The 20,289-nt window shown below is 39.0% G+C and overlaps 1 protein-coding gene across 1 annotated transcript; it reads right to left on the bottom strand.

The window, feature by feature from the left end:
* Positions 1-1,196: 1,196 nt before the first annotated feature.
* On the bottom strand, positions 1,197-14,483 carry dpys (dihydropyrimidinase). Its single transcript, XM_077599273.1, has 10 exons — positions 14,372-14,483; positions 13,654-13,929; positions 12,059-12,217; positions 11,303-11,482; positions 10,224-10,413; positions 9,910-10,066; positions 8,442-8,583; positions 7,064-7,206; positions 2,415-2,622; positions 1,197-1,285 (listed from the first exon to the last, which is right to left on the bottom strand). Exons 2-10 carry the CDS (start codon positions 13,906-13,908, stop codon positions 1,220-1,222), a joined length of 1,500 nt encoding a protein of 499 aa, XP_077455399.1. The 5' UTR covers positions 13,909-13,929; positions 14,372-14,483; the 3' UTR covers positions 1,197-1,219.
* Between the last annotated feature and the right edge of the window lie 5,806 nt (positions 14,484-20,289).

The raw sequence follows: 20,289 nt of genomic DNA, 5'->3' as shown, positions 1-20,289 counted from the left end.
TTTGTTTTAATTTTTTGTTCTCCGTGTTGACTCCACCCGGACGTTCAGCGGGAGTTCTTAAAACGAACTCATCAAGTGTTGTTTGTTTTTGCCTTTCCTTCAAAATATTTCGAAAATGACGCGCACAAATGTCCTCACAATACGATAACGCGTGACCACTTGCCAGCTTGTCAGGGTGCGTCTTTTCTACAAAATCAGAAAACTCTTGCCACTTCGCTAGCATGTCTTTGATATCCTTTGTAGCCAGGCGGCCCCCCTCGTCCACCTACTCCTCGCTACTGAGTAAAGGCAAAACCTCCAAATCTTCACTCTCCTGGAGCTCGATTAAATCCTGTGTCATCAGTTCTTCGTGGTGCTCAGCGATTAGATCATTCACATCTGCCTCGTTAACCTCCAGCCCCAAGGAATTTCCAAGTGACACGATATCATCCATGACAACGAGCAAGTTCCGTGACACGGGAAAGTGCAAGCTCCGCCCAGTGCTCGTAGATATCTGTTATACACGAAAGAGATGCGGCAAAAAAGACTGCGCTACAATGATAAACAGCCTCTCATGTCATGGCCACCTGGCTTTCTCGCATCTCGAATTTTTTCTCGTATCTAGAGCGAATTATTTGCTCAAAATTTTCCTCATATCTCGAGCATCTCGTAGGTAGAGCTGCTTGTATGTAGATGTACCACTGTATATACCGTATTTTCCAGACTATAAGTCACACTTTTTTTAAACGTTTGGCTAGGCCTGGGACTAATAGTCAATTGCGACTTATATGTTTTCTTTTCTCTCTAACCACATCACCAACATGTTGTTGTTTTGTTGGGCTATGAACTGTTACGTTAACTGATGCTTATTTAGCCTATTGTTCTCTATTTTACTATTGTTGCTTTAACATATGTTTGTTCTTTCTTTCTGGTCAAATAAAAAAATGCTCCAAGAAAAGCGAGTCATACTTCAGTGCAACTTATACTCCGAAAAATACAGTAAAGCTCCTGATAATTTTATTTTATACAAGTCAGTAAAAGTCAACATTTCATCTGAGTTGAATGGACCTAGATGAATCCAAATGCCAACAAATTACATGATGATGATATATTGCAATGTATAAAATTGTTCAACCGTTGTTACAACTGTCATAGAGAAAATGCTGACTTGTTCGGGCATTGATGGTGGTGTTGGCATAAAGATGCAAACACACAGCTCGAGAATCAAACTGGCTTTTATTTAGTGGTTCAAAGAAATAACTTTTCCGCCATATGGTTTTCTGACCACAGCTGTAGGCTGGCCCACCTGCAGGCAAAAGCAAAAGCAGAAAAAAGGTTATGTGAAATCTAAATCAACTCAAAGGACAGGTGGCACTGAGGTCACATCCCAACCCTTTATTTACAGTACAGGGCTTAGGCTATTCACTATTATACCTTGTTATTTGCTTGCTATGCATGAACATACTGACAGTAGAAAACATTGGGTTTTAAATCATAATTAGCTTTTTCCCATCCTCCAACTAAAAGTAGAAAGTCCCATGCTTCCTCATTAGATACTAAGTCCTAAATGCATTATGAAGGTCCTGCTTGTTACATAAAGACAGAGGTTTAATGAGTTAGTTCATTCGTGTATGATTATCATCAGTGGTTGATGACATTGGATTAATAAATCTCTGGCCTCCCCCTCTATAAGAATATTATTATTATTTCAGCCCATTTGCATCACACAAGACTTATGTTACATTAGTCTTTATTTAGGCGTAAAATTATAAGGCACATTTTAGGTATGGAATGATTAGTTCAGTGTGCTTGAATGTTTATTTACTAATCATTAATTTTGCGAGCCGGTTCTCCTCACGAGAGTTACAAGGGTGCTAGAGCCTATCCCAGCTAACTATAGGCCATGGGCGGAGAACAAACTGAATCAGTTGCCAGCCAATTAAAAGGCACATGGAGACAAACACACTCATAGCTATGGACAATTTAGAGTATTCAATCAGCCTACTATCCATGGTTTTTTTGGATATGAAAGGCATAGGAGGGACATGCGAAATCCTCACATTGAACATTTGATTTTAGAACTCTGAAGTGAGCATGAATGGTTGTTTGTCTCCTTGTGCCCTGTGATTGCCTTGCCACCAATTGAGGGTGTCCCCTGTCTCTGGCCCGAAGTCAGCTGGGATAGGCTCTAGCAGCCCCCGTGACCCTAGTGGGGATAAAGCGGTTCAGAAAATGAGATGAGAGGAGATGTTTGTTTAACGCTAATGTCAAAGTGTAGTCAGTTAGTCTAATTGTCCAAATGCCAATATCAAGTGACAGCACTACGACACTTTCTTTACCTTCTTGTTTTTAACTAGCTATTTTGTTTATACAATATGGCATTCATAATTTGTGATGTATCACTTATATGACAGAGCTATATTACATTTACTGACCTGGTCTCTCTGTTTGATTCGTTTGTAGACATATTCAGAAAAGGGTTCCCTGTGGATGAATCTGCCAGAGCCAGGTGTTGTGTTCAACTGCCCATTCTCATATACCACTTTCCCCCTGGAAATAGTGATCACTGGTACTCCATGACACTCCATGCCCTCAAAGATGTTGTAATCCACAGCCTGATGGTGTGTCTTGGCTGAAATTTTTCTGTCAAGACACAAGGTGCATGAACAGGTCTGCTCACAACAGAAATAAATGTGCAATACTGAAGTATTAAGTGACATCCCGTGACAACAAAAACTTGAAATACAGTAAAGTAATTGAACTTGCTGCATCACCAGACAGTTTGCAATTGACTTCCTTACACCCGACCAATGGTACCAAACATATGGGGTCTTCTGCCTGACAGGCGCCTTCTAGCTCATTATTACTGTACATGCAGAATCACATTCTTTTCTTTTAGATCGGCAATGTAAACCAAAAATGTGTGAGTTCTGTGATTTATCACTGCACTACGACTTTGGTGTGTCATTCATTCGCCCTCTCGCGCTCAAAATGATAATAAGTTAAGTAACCGCAAAATACTACAAGACAAATAGGATCTGACAGGAGCTCAAAAGGAACAGGAAGCAAGAAACTGGAAAACTTACAAAGAAGTGGAGCAAAATTAATTCATTGCCTAACATTGATGACACCATGAATTGGTGGACAGCCGATAGCAGGGCACGAGGAGACGAACAACCATTCACACTCATACTCATACCTAGGGACAATTTAGAGTGTCCAACCCGCCTACCATGCATGTTTTTGGAATGTGGGAGGAAACTGGAGTACCGTATTTACTTGCATATAAGAGCCCGCGTGTATAAGCCGCCCCGTGATTCCCTATTTGCACCTCCATATTCATGGTTTTAATAGGGAATACACATGTGTTACTATAAAGGGAAAATCTTAAGAAAAATCATCGAAGTCACGTGGTATTTCTGAGAAGCACATTATGCACTGTCTTTGCAGACCAGAAGTTTAAGATGTTATGGCAGCCATATTGCTTCTAATGTCAAAATATCTCAATTCTTTCGATGGTTGATATTACTCCAATAGTTGTCACTTTTGAACAAGAAATAAAACGAAAAAAAATCAAGCTGGAATTTTGTTTTACAGACGCTCCCCTTCTTACGAACATACGACTTACGAACAACGGTACATACGAACATGTCTGCAAATTGCATTTATGTCGAAAAATGTTCGTAATTTCGATTTTGTATTGCGCGCCTTTTTCCGATAGTGCTTCTTTCCGCCGCTAATACCGACGCCTGGCGCTGTGAGCGCTCAGCTCACCCAGCATCCACCTTCCTCTGCCCAGTTCGTTGCAGTGCGTAAGTTGCGTAAGTGCGTGACGTATCTCCAGTGCGCAAAGAACCTTTTTAATTTTTATCATGAAATATCTCATGCAGCCATTATTCGATATGGTTGGTGAAAAGTGAAAGGCTTCTAGTGAGGGAGGTGCAAGGAAGAGGCAAGCCATTTCATTTGAAACGAGTGGCAATAATAACGAAGCTTGATGCGCGTGAGAGTGGTGAGCGTTGCACGGGCATACAACTTGAATCGTTCGACCGTCAGTACCATTTATAAACAGAAAGATCGAGCAGCAGGACCCAAATATTGAACGTTGCACAAAGTTTGCAAATCAATTTAATGATGCCATACAGTGCTACCGCATCATTTATGATGAAAAAAAGAAGAAAACTGTGCAATCGTCGTTAGATCGCTTCTTTCGGCCAGTTTCTAATACATAAATCTCTCTCTCTCTCTCTCTCTCTCTCTCTCTCTCTCTCTATCTATCTCTCTCTCTCTCTATACAGTACTGTACATATTCTCTCCATTTTATTAAATGTTTTTTTAGTACAAAGCAATGCGTGTTACTTATACAAGCCATAAACATACAAATGCACTTGTATAAACCTTCAATATACTTATATAGGCCTTAAACATAAATTATAATACAAAATATAGCACTGAATCAACTTACAAACAAATTCAACTGATGAACAATCGCTCGGAACCTAACTCGTTCGTAAGTAGGGGAGCGTCTGTATTTCAAAATCAAGGCTACTCGCGTCTGGCGACAAAAATGTAGACGGCAGTGGCCCGACCTCACTAAGATGGCTGCGCCTCGACCTCCCTAAGATGGCCGTACCCTGACCTCGCGAAGATGGCTGCGCCCCAAGCGAGCAGTGACGGGAACGTTTTGCATTTTATGCAAGATACATTTTTTTTCATGAACTTCATTCATAGATATCAAAATCAATTTTGTTTATCGTTTTATCTGTTTATCTTTTCTCTATTTTGAAATAAATGACCGTATCGGCATTCGCTTGCGTTGTGACGTTACGGCGCACGCAGGGGTGCCATTTTAAAGTGACGTCATCGTGTCACATAGCCGTCAAATTGCAGTTTTTTTGCAAGTCGTGTTTTTATGCTCATATAAGCCGTACTTTCGATTCAGTCATCATTTTTTTGTCCGACAAAAGCGGCTTATATGCGAGTAAATACGGTACCCAGAGAAAACCCACGCAGGCCCAAGGAGAACATGCTAACTCCACACAGAGGACCGAACTGGATTTGAACCCAGGACTCCAGAACTGTGAGACTGACGCCCTAACCACTCATCCGCCGTGCTGCACAACCTATTATTTCATAGGAAAATTTGAAGGTTCAAACCTCCGGTATGTCAAGTGCATACTAATTTCATATCACCTCAAGTGAAGTCCTAAAATTGTTGATTAATGTTAAAGATAACCGCAATAAATCTCAATGGACAGCAATAAAGAATTACATATTTTAGGACAAATATGGCAGAAAGAATAACTGATTCACTCCATTCTAAATCTATTTAGTCATGCTTTGTGTGTCTCATTACACTTATCCCCTGTCCATTAAAAAACACAACATAATTGCTAAAACTGAGACAAGTTGCATCGTCAACATCATCCAATATTCCTACTTAGGCATCATAAGGTAATTGACTGAGCTTTGTCTGTGTTATGCAATGTTTTGTAGCCACTGGCACCGGATGTTATGAAGTGACACATGCATTGAGAGCAAATAATTATGCAGTTTTATGGATGACTTGATAGGAGCCGCAATTAAACACAAGACACACTTGATCAGGAAAAAAAGCTAATCTATTGATATAGATTTTGCAAATGGTGATCAAAATGCAAATCAATCTGTGGTAGTTGTGCGGGCATGAAAATACTGTATACTTTACATTTACTGTACATTACAGTACATTGCTTCAGAATGAGTTCTTCTCCAATTCACATCAGTACATAGGGAGGTTCCTTAGGGGCTCAGTCCAGATTCTCTCGCAAGCAGAACAGCATGGTCTCTTTTTAGATTACATAAGCATTTGTGTGTGTCTGTTTTATCGAGACTTCCTCCACACAAAAAACACTTGTGCTGAGATTTACATTTGTTCAGGGGAAGAGAGAAGGATTTAATCTGATTTAATTCCAATTTGCTCCTGCATTTAAAGTCATGACGTTTCATCAGTTAAATTTTGATGACAAATAGCACGTTTCGGATTTTAATTTTTTTGTGGTTTTCTTTTAAATCTTATCAAGGAGTTCTGCACCATATGGGTGTGATATATTTCCATACAAAAAAAAAAAAAAATGCTAACTCAGATTTTTTAAGCTTACTAAGTGTGATTTTTAGAAATAAGATAAGGGGATAAGACGTAATGTGAATGACTCATCAATCTTAAGATTCTTAACCTGACCCACGAATGACATCTCAGCAGGAAGGAGTGTGTTTAGCACATTGGTACATAAAAAAAAGTCTAATATAAATGTTTTAGGCTGTTGTGATGAATGGGTAAATAGAGTGAGCCTTTCTGTCGTACTTGCAGAAAAGTAACATACTTGGTTATATAATTAAAATCAACTCAGCTGCATGCCAGCATGTGGTGGAGGCAAAATAAAACGTGCAGCACTGACTGCCTGAGCCAATGTAAAACATATGCTAGGTTTTCTTAGTCTACGTGCAGTTTAGAATATTGATGTGGTTCGAAGGTTTTAAAATAGTATTCTTTGTATTTTGAATAGGCCCTGTGCAGGGGTTGGGAACCTTTTTGACCGAGAGGGCCTTAAACAATTCATATTTTTAAATGTAATTCCTTGAGAGCCATACCCAGAATTTAAAAGTAAAAATAAATGCATGCATTTTTTGTCATTTAAATACTTTTATAATACGTATGTAAATTATTTTAATACCATTGTTACACTGTTGCTAATCAATGAGTATATGCAGCACGCCTAAGGGAGTCCAATGAAATGACAAATTATGACTAAAGCAGCGCTAGAGTTAGTGATGGGACCATTTAAGTTTTGATGTGCCAACGTGAAGCTCTCATTGGTCAACGGAGTTCATTCGAGGTAATGACGCGAACACAGAGATGTGGCAACGCGAGGCTGCCACTGATCGATGTAGCGGCGCCCTAACCCTCCCGCAACCCTTACGAGCATGTGTGTTTCCAGAAGATGATGAAAAAATGAATGTAGTATTTTGATTATACTCACACAACAGACTCACTCACACAAACAAACACACCTCACAGCATTCAGTTTGAATGTGGGGTCCTCACCTTGTTGACTTGGGATCCCAAATAACCACATCAGCATCTGAATTCTTGGCGATGCGGCCTTTTTGAGGGTAGAAGTTGAAGATTTTCGCTGCATTGCTGCTGGTGACAGCCACGAATCGATTCTCATCCATTTTGCCGCTGTGCTAGGAAGTTATAAAAGTGCAAATAAGTCAGTTTGAGTGAGACAGCACAGTTGATAGCACTGAACGCAATTAACAGACGAGCCAAATTGAAGCAGTGTGATTTGAAAGCAGTGAATCTTTGACTTTAACAGTGAAAAGAGACACACTCAGCTTTCAGTATTGATATTTTGAGCTGTGTTGGAAACAGAGACACAAAGATCAGGTGCAATTACATTTAATGTAAGACTTGTTAAAAGCAATCGATCGCAAAAAATGTTTTTATTTTCTTTCATTCAAGAGGCTCGATGGAAAAATGATTTTGTAAGGGCTTGCAGCAAGTCATTAAAAAACTTAAACTTTTGACTCAAACAAAACGGATTATAAAAGTGCCAAGATAATATTACGTGCAACTTCATGCTCATTATACCGTAGGTATGAAAAATATGGACATCCGTACCCCCTTCTGTCACATTGTTGAAGGCCAAGAGGAAGAGTCCACAATTGCAAATATGTAAGGACGGGTTGGGTAATGTTTGGATATTTTTCGGATACAAGTTGGTGCTTGGTACTTTTTAAATTTTTCAAAATTATAAATATAAATAATAAATAACTCAATCTAAAGCTTTTATTTTTTGTGCTATTAGTTGCTGCTAGTGCTTAAATGGTTCATCACACAAGCTAAAACGCTACCTATTAATTTTCAGTGCCAAATTGAATACAATTTAGACTAAATCTTTCAAAATTATAAATATGAATAATAACTCAATTTAAATATTTTCATTTTTGTGCTCCCTGACTGTAGCTTGTGAATAGTGCCACTGAAATGTGAGCTTGTTATTAGAATAAGTCGGCAAGGTAAAAAATAATCTCATCTCATTTTCTGAACCGCTTTATCCTCATTAGGGTCGCGGGGGTGCTTGGAGCCTATCCCAGCTGTCTCCGGGCCAGAGGCGGGGGACACTCTGAATCGGTGGCCAGCCAATCGCAGGGCACAAGGAGACAAACAACCATTCACACTCAAGCTCCACACAGGTGGAACGACCTGGATTTGAACCCAGGACCAGGTGTGAGGCCAACGCGCTGACCACTCATACCACCAGACCGCCCCAAAAATTAAAAAATTTAAATATATTTTTTAAAAAAGTAAGCAAAATACAGGCACCAGAGGGTTGTTTATATTTGGTCTGGTTACCAGTATTGGGAACGAGTGCCAAATTGATACCGGTATTCGGTACACAACCTTAATGGGGACATACCACTCCTTTTTCCCAGATTACGGACATCCTGTCTTCCACGCCATTCACCCCATTCGGGATCTTAGTGAAGTCGTCTTTTCCAAGTGCCTTCTGACAAACTGAGAAGGTACAGTTGTCGGTTCCTGTCACACTGAGGTCATCGCTAGCAAAAAAAGCACAAATACAGTACATAGTATATCAGTAATAAAATATGTGTACAGTATAATAATCATAATATTGAAATATGTTGTTCTTTCCTGGTCAAATTACATTCTAATCTAAGATTTCAGTAATTGTGTCATTTCCATCACATGCACATATCACTGTCAAGTGTTTCGGCTTCGAGAACCACAACACACTGTACTCAGCTGTTTGGTTGTTATGCCAACACAGAGCTTTGAGAGCATACTCTCACTCATTTCCTGAACCGCTTTATCCTCATTAGGGTCGCTGAGGGTGCTGAAGCCTATCCCAGCTGACTCTGGGCCAGAGGCCGATCGCAGGGCACAAGGAGACCTAGGGGCAATTTAGAGTGTCCAATCAGCCTACCATGCATGTTTTTGGAATGTGGGAGGAAACCGGAGTACCCGGAGGAAACCCAAACTCCACACAGGTGGACGTGACCTGGATTTGAACCCAGGGCCCCAAAGCTGTGAGGCCAATGCGCTAACCACTCGCTCCACCGCGCCATCCACTACATTAAAAAATGTCATATGAAAATATTTTTACATTAAAAATTATTGTCATTTAGAATTTTAAATTCAAAGTAAATGTTCATTACTGTATGGTGTATGACTGTTAGTATTTCGAAGTGTACTTTAGTACATTTCAAATGTTAGATTACAATGGGGTCCAGACAGGACTCAAAAATTTGAGAAGGACCAACATATGGTGTTTACTTTTAACTGTGACTTTTGCAGCACTTATTGTGCCATTTGTTGACAGATCATTTTACCCAACTAGTTCATTCATTCAGATTCCATACCGCTTATACACACGAGGGCCACGCAGGGTGCTGGAGCCAATCCCAGCCAACTCTGGGCACCAGGTGGGGGACACCTTGAATCTGTGGCCAACCAATCGCAGGGCACAAGGAGATGGACAAATATTCCTGCTCATACTCACGCATTTTAGAGTGTTCAACTACCCTGCATGATGGATATGACCTGGATTTGAACCCAGGACCCCAGAGCTGTGAGGCCGACGCGCTAACCACTCACGCCACCGGGCCGCCCACTTTAAGAGCATCATCCATCAATATATTTGAGAAATAAATCCATTCATTAGGTACGTGGGAGAAAGCTGAGCGGCACATTTGACTTGTCAGGAATTGGAACCGACTATGAACACTCCCATTCAGAGCAAAAGAAAATTCATAAGAGCCTAAAATAAGACACCAACTGGAAAGCTCTCCATTATGTGGCAGACACACTCGCTATTTGACCACCATCCCATCCACATAATTGTTCATGTTTTTAGTGCTACTCACTTGGCCAACAGGTCCATGAGGTACCCAGGAGTGCTGGGGTCAGGCCTAAGGGGAGGTCCCATGACAAATGAGGCTGCATGGGCCCATTCCTTGTGCCAATAGTGAGTCCCATCAGTTCCCAGGCCAGCCGCAATGGGCTCCCCAAAGACCACATGGCCTAGAATAAAATGGATATTTTCACTTCAGGTCTGCGCAAGTGGGCCTCATTTATTACAGAAGTGACTGTGGTAAAAGCTTTTCCTTGTAAGACATCAAAGCATTCCAAATCCCTGTGTTAACCTAATTAGATAGTAATGTGCTTATCCGACACCCACCATTTCTACGTGCATCGCCCACCACCTTGGCTGCGGACTTGCTCATGACATGTACCACGTAGAGGGGGCAATTGACAGCGCTGGCAATGGTGATGGCTCTCTTAGTGGCCTCAGCCTCGACCTCCTCCGGCCTACATAATTCATGTCCTTCAGGCCCTGTGATACCCAAAGACAGCATCTTCTTTTCCCCCTGTTATATCCCGAAAGAGTGGAGAACAACAAAGGAGGATCACAGTAATGAATGGAGAGCAACTGCAATGAGTGCCATACAATCTATAAGTCACATTTACCCACTCAAACCTTATGCAGGGCTGCCAACTACTCCGGAATTTCAAGTTTCTCCGGAAATGCAAATGGAACTCTGGAAACCTCCCTAAACTCCGGAAATCCCCAAAATCTTTCACAATTATTATTATAATTATATTTTGTTAAAGCTGTTAAGTCTTATCAATATGCCTGCTTGGGTTAAGGGCAAAATGGATGGCAATTTGGATGAAATTTCTAATGAGAAACCCAGACACTCGCAGAAGTTTATTGGTTCATATTCGACAAAATATGCCATGTTGAAGCCGTCTCCAAAAGGACCGACATTTGCATATTGCACAACATGCAAGGGCGCGACACATGTTGGAATTACTGACTCTAAAACGCACGTAGAAGGACCCAAACAAAAAGATAAACTTATTTTCATTGTGCTGTACTTGTTCAATAGTTTGCACAAACACAATATTTCAATTAATGCAAAAACATGATAAAACAGTTTGATTTAAATTGTCCTATGCTTATTTTTATTTCATATCAATTTTGCGTGAATCGCATTCACTCCGGAAATGGGACAAGGGTACTCCTGAAATGGGGTCGACGGAGGTTGGCAGCTCTGCTCATGCAAAAGAAGGCTTTAAAAAATATATTCAAAGACCTGATGCCCTCTAGTGGTGTATTTTCTACAATTCCATCAGCATAAAAAGGGTCACGGAATGAATTTAAAAGAATGAATTTCTCTAAAACCTCTCAGAAGGACTTTATGTGACCTCTTTCAACACGTGTAAGTGTGTTTATCATGTAAATGTCACACCGACCTCAGCAATCAGGTCTCCATTCTCTGCATGCACTTGAGCTATAGCGCCAATGGCCTTACATTGGGAAAATGCGGCATACATTTCAGAATCCTGCAGCATGTACAAGCCTTTATAAGCCATGAACATCTTAAAGGAATTGACTCCTTTTTCTTTTGCAATAACCTCCATTTCTTGCTTCACCTATAAAGGAGAGAAATAGTTATAGTATCGTCATTGTTATGGTTTAGAAGAAGTTTGAAAGTCCTCCCTGTGGTTTGTGAATATTCTACAATCAATGCATCATGCTCCAGCCCTCTATTAAAAGCAATACTGCACATGATTAGTAACTCATGGTTCCCAAACTTTTTTGCAGGTTATCCCCTTGGAAACTAAATTATTTTCAGCTAACATGCAGAAAGTTTTTTTTCTAATAAATTGGCTTACAGTAAACTTTCAAACATTGTTTCTTGTAAATCAACAATAACATGAACAAAAAACATTTTATTTTTGAAAAAATAACAGTGAGTTATGTATATACCCTGAAACCAGGGATACGCAACCCGATCCTCAAGTGTATATTAATTTAACACATCTCAAAAAAACTCAGGCTTTGAAAAAACTACTTTCTCTCTATTTGAAGACTGTATTTGTTTGCTAGAATGGAAAGCTAATAGACGATAACTGACTAAAAAAATGACTTCAAATGGTCAGCCATGTCCTCATCTCTGCAGTGTCTTATTTAGGTGTGAGTCAGTAAGCAAAGGGGAATCTGTTCACCTGGTCACTCCACCATGTGACAGCCACATGCAGTGAATAGTCAGAGCAGACTTTGCTGTCTGCTGCCTTGCGCCAAGTGTTGTAGGCCTCCACAAGAGACTTGCCCTTTTGGGGGATGACAAAGTCCACAATCATTGTGGTCCCTCCTGCTAAACCAGCCTGGTAAGAGACACAAAAGTGTTGAAAACTAACTGATGAAAAACTGTTCTGTACGTAATTTCCCGACTTACGTTTGAAAGGAGAGTCTTATTTTTTCTTCTATGAAGCCAACAGTAATAACTAAACAGTTATACAGTGGGACAAATAAGTATTTAGTCAACCACCAAGTCATCCTACTTGAAATGATTAGCGAGGCCTGTAATTGTTAACATGGGTAAACCTCAACCATGAAAGACAGAATGTGGGAAAAAAAAACAGAAAATCACATTGTTTGATTTTTAAAGAATTTATTTGCAAATCATGGTGGAAAATAAGTATTTGGTCAATACCAAAAGTTTATCTCAATACTTTTTTATGCAATTCAGTATTCTCTCTCCTGCAAACACGAGAACCTGTGTTTCTACCAAAAAGTTCTATTTTGGTTTCATCTGACCATAACACATTCTCCCAGTCCTCTTGTAGATCATCTAAATGCTCCCTAGCGAACCGCAGACGGGCCTGGACGTGTACTGGCTTCAGCAGGGGGACACGTCTGGCAGTGCAGGATTTGAGTCCCTGGCGGCGCATTGTGTTACTGATAGTAGCCTTTGTTACTGTGGTCCCAGCTCTCTGTAGGTCCTTCACTAGGCCCCCCCGTGTGGTAGTGGTCTTGTATGTCTTCCATTTTCTAATAATTGCTCCCACAGTTGATTTCTTTACACCAAGCGTTTTACCTATTGCAGATTTGGTCTTCCCAGCCTGGTGCAGGTCTACAATTTTGTCTCTGGTGTCCTTCGACAGCTCTTTGGTCTTGGCCATAGTAGAGTTTGGAGTGTGAGAGACTGAGGTTGTGGACGGGTGTCTTTTATGCCGATAATGAGTTAAAACAGATGCTATTAATACAGGTAACGAGTGGAGACCTGTTCAACCTCGTTAGAGGAAGTTAGACCTGTTTGACAACCAGAAATCTTGCTTCTTTGTAGGTAACCAAATACTTATTTTCCACTCTAATTTGGAAATAAATTCTTTAAAAATCAAACAATGGGATTTTCAAGGTTGGTTTTCCACATTGTGTCTCTCATGGTTGAGGTTCACCCATGTTGACAATTACAGGCCTCTCTAATCTTTTCAAGTAGGAGAACTTGCACAATTGGTGGTTGACTAAATACTTATTTGACCCACTGTATTTGGTTTTGTTGAAATACGGCAAGTTTTAGTCATAGGATCAGTCATGGCATCATTGTGTGAGACTGACCCGATATTTCATATAAAAGTGTTTCGTAACCTGAATATTTCTTATCAAAAGCATTCTTAAGTAGAGGCACTACTGTATTTTCTTGTACAGATAAGTGAGTCAACACTTTTAACATCATGAGAATGTTTCCGTTTTTTTGGGGAATGCTGTACTTTTTCTACAGCTCAAGGAATTATCAATTTAGAATATCTAATGATTTTACCCGAGTTCCAATATTGAAGTCATCTACAGTCCTGGTGCCCATGAACGCCAGCTCCATGTGTGTATGCGGGTCAATTCCACCTGGTATCACCAATTTCTCACTAGCGTCGATGATTCTCACACCACCTGGAACTTGAAGATTAAGCCCAACATCCACTATTTTTCCATTTTCGATATAAACATCGCTGATCACAGAGGCATCTTCATTCACAACTTTGCCTCCTTTTATCAGGATTCCACTGGGTTCCGCCATCATTTCTGTGCAAACGGTGAATATCTGTATGAGAATGCGGAGAGAAGACTTTACAAAGTGGACAGATGCAACAGCTGTTAATAAGTAACAGTTTAGGTTACTCCAAAGTTCACAGTAAAGAAGCCCGTTATTGAAAAGCTACTGAGGTCACTTTGGCACACTTTGTTTGAACTGACTTGAAATGAGCCCAAAGGACAACATTCAGCAGGCCTCGAATGTTATAGATAGAGTAGGCCACTAGAGGGAGCCAAATTATCATTCCCTAAAAAGCATTGGTTTTGACGGTTTTTCTGCGTCAATGTTTTGTGCTCGACGGATAAAAAGAGTGACTAGTGAAAAAACGCAATCGTTGTTAATTTGACAGGGTGCTGTTGATAGAACATCGAGCTTATTGTAAACTTTTTAACTCTGAAATACTATAACATACATAAGAAACAGAACACGGAAAAGAAATGTATAGCTGTACCTGCTGAAGCTGCCGGAGACTGTAGTAGGAACTTTACTTTTCCTGACAAATATAAATAAATAAAATCCCGACTTTCAAAATAAAATCAGCGCATGCGGCGTTACATTTTTTTTATTTGCTTGTATGTATTCTTATTCCATATATTATCTCTAAGTATGATGTACATGTGTTATCTTAGGTGAGTCAAATGACTTTAGCGATTTTTTTTAACATTCTCGGCAGGAAAGGATGGCTTTCACAGAGTTAGGACCAGAAAATCAATCCTGTTGGTGTGTCACTTTCATGTGAAAATTTCATATCATTCTCTGGTTTACAAAAACAAAAACAAAAAAATGTATTCAAATGAATTCTAACATATTTCACACATCTATCTATAAATTGAGAAAGCGCAACAAAAATATATAATTTATTTTACTATTTCGATTAAGTGTCTTTATAAAACTATTGGAATCAATATAAGTGTAATATCACTTCCAAAAATAAATACCTGATTAAAAAAAACAACTAATTAATTTAAAGAAAACACACATGCACACACGCACACAAACGCACACACTGCACACACACGCACACACGCACACACGCGCACACACACAGGCACACACGCACACACGTACACACACGCACACACACGCACACACGTACACACACGCGCGCACACACGCGCACACGCGCACACACGCGCACACGCACACACACGCGCACACGCACACACACGCGCACACACGCACACACGCACACACACACCCGCACACACGCACACACACGCACACATGCACACACCCACACACCCACACACCCACACACCCACACACCCACACACCCACACACACACCCACTCACCCACTCACCCACTCACACACACACACACACACACGCACACACACACACACACACACACACACACACACACACACACACACACACACACACATATTCTACTGGACTGCTGAACGGATTCTGTAATGTATGTCAAATAATGTAATCAGCATGAATCAACATTCAAAACAAAATATTTATGTGGGACAAACTCTAAAGTCTCAAATGAAACATTTGAATAATATCTTTTTTGAAGAATTTGGTTTCTTAAAAGCATGGCCTTTTGTAAAGCAAACTTGCAATTATTTAAATTTGGAAGGATCACACACACTCATGATGAATGTTTCATTCAAAAATTTGCAGTCTCAAGAAGACTACACACAAACAAACGTGCAATGGTGTCATGATTTGGCTTTTTATTGCACTTTATGAAAATTTACAGTCAATACAATAGATTTTTTTTTTAAGTTGAACACAAATAGTTTTTTTAAGAACTGTTTTTTACAAATCTCGCAAATTATAGTTTTTCTAATGAAAATTCCTAATCAAACGTCAGGTACAAATTGTTTTTAATGCTGAAAGCAGCCTGTAAATATTTATTGCATTATGCTTATTACTTCTCAAATATTTGGTTACTTAAATCTATCTTGAACTGTACACTTTAATAGATTGGAATGTTTGATTAACTCTTACAAAATGCAAAAAAAAAACAACTCCTCAAAATGCAATAATTGAAAATTGGACACAAAGCTGTATATATACTAGCGCCTGTATTTCCATATCTAAAAACACTGTCCAAATTTTACTAAGTGTGCAGGTCCACATGACTGTGAGTGATTTGCTTTTTTTTTCTTTGAATATTGGAAACATTGATCCACCTTCTTGGCACTGACTTTGATGATTTTGGTATCTGCAGGCGGCACACAGTGTTTCTCCAATTTGCTATCACTTAATCCAGCCAAATGGGGAATGGTTCAATCAGATTTTTACTGCAAGCAGTTCAAGTTATCATTTTTGGCACACAAACAATCATTTGCTTTAAGAAATGCCTTTCACATTCATGTGGGTGTCATTGCCATATTAAGCAGCTTTTCATTCCTTCAATCTGTCCCCCAATCCAATTGTCGCTTAATAAATCCCCAGGATGTGAAGTTTGACGACAAATTTGTACATCTAACATTCTACACACACCACTCCTGGTATTTGGTGACTTTGCTCATCACAATGTCATCAATTTTTCACATGATAGTGTAACAAAACTATATTTGGTTGTGTTTAATCAACTTGGTCTTGCATATCTGTAAAACTCCAGAGAATATTAATGCTTCTTATTTATACTGATTCTGATGTCTAAAAATAGCTGAAAAGAAAATCATGTTAAAATTAGGCAGGCTTGAACAGTACACTCAATATTTATGTGATTATTGTTTATTGAGGTGTAAAATTCCATTTTGTCACCCTTCTCATATTCATATATATGATGAACATCAGGTGTAAAGCTATGAAATTTTCCATTTAAACAGGTGTTAATCTAGTGTGTGAGTGGACAATTTAGTTTATTTAATTCTCAATGGTGAGGATAAGCGATACGGAAATTGAATGAATAATTCTAAATGTTCTGTTTCAAATGCGAATACGTAAACAAGTCTGTACTTCAATATGCAAAGACCATGAGAGTGTAAAGAGTCCTGGTATCATTAAGTCTTTTTAACTAGGTCTACAATGTCTTGTGTGTCTTATGTCTGTCTTGCTACTGCAACCAAGAAATGTCCTAAATAGGGGATGAAATAAAGTTCTAATCTAATCTAAACTAAATCTGCACTTTTATCCATTCATATTCTGTACCGCTTATCCTCACAAATGGCACTGGAGCCTATCTGGTGAAAGGCACACTACACCCTGAACTGGTCGCCAGCAATGTTCCCTCCAATTTTTTGTTTGTCTGCGCAGAAAGACAACCTCCCTGAGCACACTGAGTACTGGTTTGAGCAACATCATCATTGCTCGCTATGGGCACACACCAGTATCACACCTGCCATAAGCAGGTGTATGTCTACTAGACATAAATGATTTAGTAATAATAAAATGTAATGATTAATATCTATGAATGGGCGGCCCGGCGGATGAGTGGTTCGCGCGTCGACCTCACAGCTAAAAAAAATATTTAAAAAAATAAATAAAAAAAATTGGGATTTTATTTTGTGCGCTCCATATGATTTGCTGTGCGCAGAGAAGACGAGAGTTGTGCGCAATGGCGCACGCGCGCAGCTTAGAGGGAACATTGGTCGCCAGTCTGTCAAAAGCGGAAATCTCCACTTTTAAAAATGTACATTTATTACGTTATCATTGTGAGAGTAGTGGATCATAAGAATATTAGTCCAATAAAAATAGTTCATCATTTTAGCGAGCTAATTCTCACATTAGGCCACTGCGTCAGGCGAGAAATGTGGCCTAAAATGCCACTTGTCTGTTTTGGTAATGTTCATAATGTGACATTCTTTTAAAATCCCCTTAAACAATATGGTACTGATAATGCCCAGATATGCCTGCTGCATGCATCTGCCTTCCTTTCATGAGCAGTTGTTAGCCAATGAGAGAGATTAGCTCTTTACTGCAGTAGTTTGGTTGTCTGTGCCGCATCAAGAGAGACAACTTTCCTCATCCATTAGTGTATTAGCAAAGCAACAGACATTGGAGAGACAAAGATGCGTGCGCTAGTGAGATAAGCGCACGCACGGGGCTTAGGAACACCTAACCTTCACAGTTGCAATAAACAATAACATGTGACTTAAGAGGATTTACATAAGATGAGAGGAGTAATCAGAGGGAGCGAAAAAGCAATGAGGCAGCAATGGCATCTCCTCAAAAGTATCGGTGTTGTGTTGCTGAAAGAGAAAAGTTATGATTCCACAGAATTAAAAAAACGCCCCTGTTATCATTTCATTTCCTCCTGCAGCATTAGATACAAACATTGACTGAAAGTTCGCAAGCATGTTTCTCACTTTTGACACAAATAGGACAATTACGTTAAGGATCATTGCTGTTAAGATAATAAATTTGTATTTTTTGAACGCTTGTCATTACCTCAATACATTTCTTTCTTAAGAAAAAATAAAGATTATAAGAAATAAATATTTTCTGATATAGTGCATATAATCCAGTCATCATAAATCTCCTTGATGTGGCATGAAAATCTAAAGAAGTTCATATGAAGAAAAAAAAGTCATCACATTATCAACATTTTATCCTGTATATTTGTTTTGCAGTTATTCTGTTTTGGAGTAATTGCTGGCTCAATTCTCAGTCCACACAGTTGCCAACAAAAAAAAAACACACACAGTCAGCACATTTCAATTAATAAGTTGTGCCACCAAGAATGAACTTAAACATTCACACACGACAGATGCTGCTGCATCAAAAAGAAAGAATGTCATTGCATTTGTCAAGACCTTTGGTTGTACACATATCTTCTTCAAGGTGGGTAACATTTAAGGTCAAATTAAAAAATAAACACAAAACATTTAGCAGTGTTTTTTTTTTTGGTGATTGTAATAAGACCATTGATAGGGGCATGCTATTGTGCCATAGGATTGATCATTTTTTTCTGATATGTGACATAAAACACCTATTATTTTTCAATGAATAATTTTAAAACGGTCATTGTCTAAATGGATGTGGTCACTAATCGATTATGGGAAACTCTGTAAGGCAAGTGTATATCTGAGCTATTAAAATGTGGTCTCGAATATTTGTGTAATAAATGGTTTTGGATTGTATTACCACCGACTGCCTCCTAGATGGCAGTGTTCTCCACTACCGAGCCGTCAAAAAAGTCCTGTTATCCATGACTCTAGGACATTTTTTTAAATAAATTGATTAACATCAATGCTACAATTTTATCACAACCATATTCATATCAAATAATTATTCAAATAATTTATAAGGATGTAAAACTGTGAGTGATGTGAGTGAGTGATGGTTGTTAAATTGTGTGTTCTATTCCATTTAAAAATGCAAAGTATTCTGAATGTAAATCCGGATTTCCTATTTTATGAGTTTCAATAAATATGGAGCATTTACAGCCTGTAAATGTGACATAATTCTTTAGGAGGGTAAATGTGTCAATTTTGTTGCATCACAACAAAGCCGTGAAGCAGTAACTACAATGTAAGTAGGAGGCAGAAAATGGGAATGCAAGCAATGAAATGATGCTTCAAGTTGTTTTGAGGGAGAACTATTATGCTGTTGGATATGATATTCAAGAGCTTTATGCGTCTCCTCTGTAATAAGAGGTGTGGACTTTTCTCCATTTAAAAATGAAAAAAAAAGTTTGAAATATTAATGGTATCACTGATTAGGTTTTTGGGCAGACGCAGAAAGCACAATAGAAAAGTAATATTTTCTTCATTAAACTTCAACATGTAAAAACAAAAAACAAACAACAGTCAAGCCCCTACAAATTATTGAAAGACACGTGTCCTCACAAACATTTCTAAAAAATATACAATGTTGTTTCCGACAGCCCAATTATGTTAGTTTACAATGGGGTAACATCAGGGGCAATATTTTTTGATAGCCCCTTTTGAACGTTGGTAGAAATCGATTGGCCTGCAAAAAAAGGCGCAGGTCCAAAACATGAAGCAATGATTTATGTGACCACCTGCTTTGTTGCAGCTCTAATTTGTTTGGCTCTTTTATGTGATGACTTCTCAAGAGAAATCATAACCAAACAATGGGCTAATTTATAACTGAGATGCCTCTCAATTACTGTTTCTGACTTTTTCTTTTTAAAAGTGACCAAATTCCCGGTCCAAGTAATAAGCAGGATGGCCCAAGTAACCCACATAATGTCTTTGTTAATTAAAAGATTTGCAAGTACAGTACATGTGTCTGCAGATAATCAAAATGACTTCCACAGCAGCACTCCCACATGCATCGGCACTCCAGAGCTCATTTACTTGCTGGGATCTCATGTTTGTCTTGAATTAATCTATCATGTCACAATTCAGTTAATTAATTATTATTTTAATGCTGCTCTTTATAATTGTAGACGAATCTCCACGCAGAGTAATCACATTATTACAAATACAACAGATAAT

This window comes from Stigmatopora argus, chromosome 4, assembly GCF_051989625.1.
Source record: "Stigmatopora argus isolate UIUO_Sarg chromosome 4, RoL_Sarg_1.0, whole genome shotgun sequence".
NCBI classification, from domain to species: Eukaryota; Metazoa; Chordata; class Actinopteri; order Syngnathiformes; family Syngnathidae; genus Stigmatopora; species Stigmatopora argus.
Note: the sequence above shows the minus strand (reverse complement) of the source record. Positions and strands in the feature narration are given on the sequence as shown.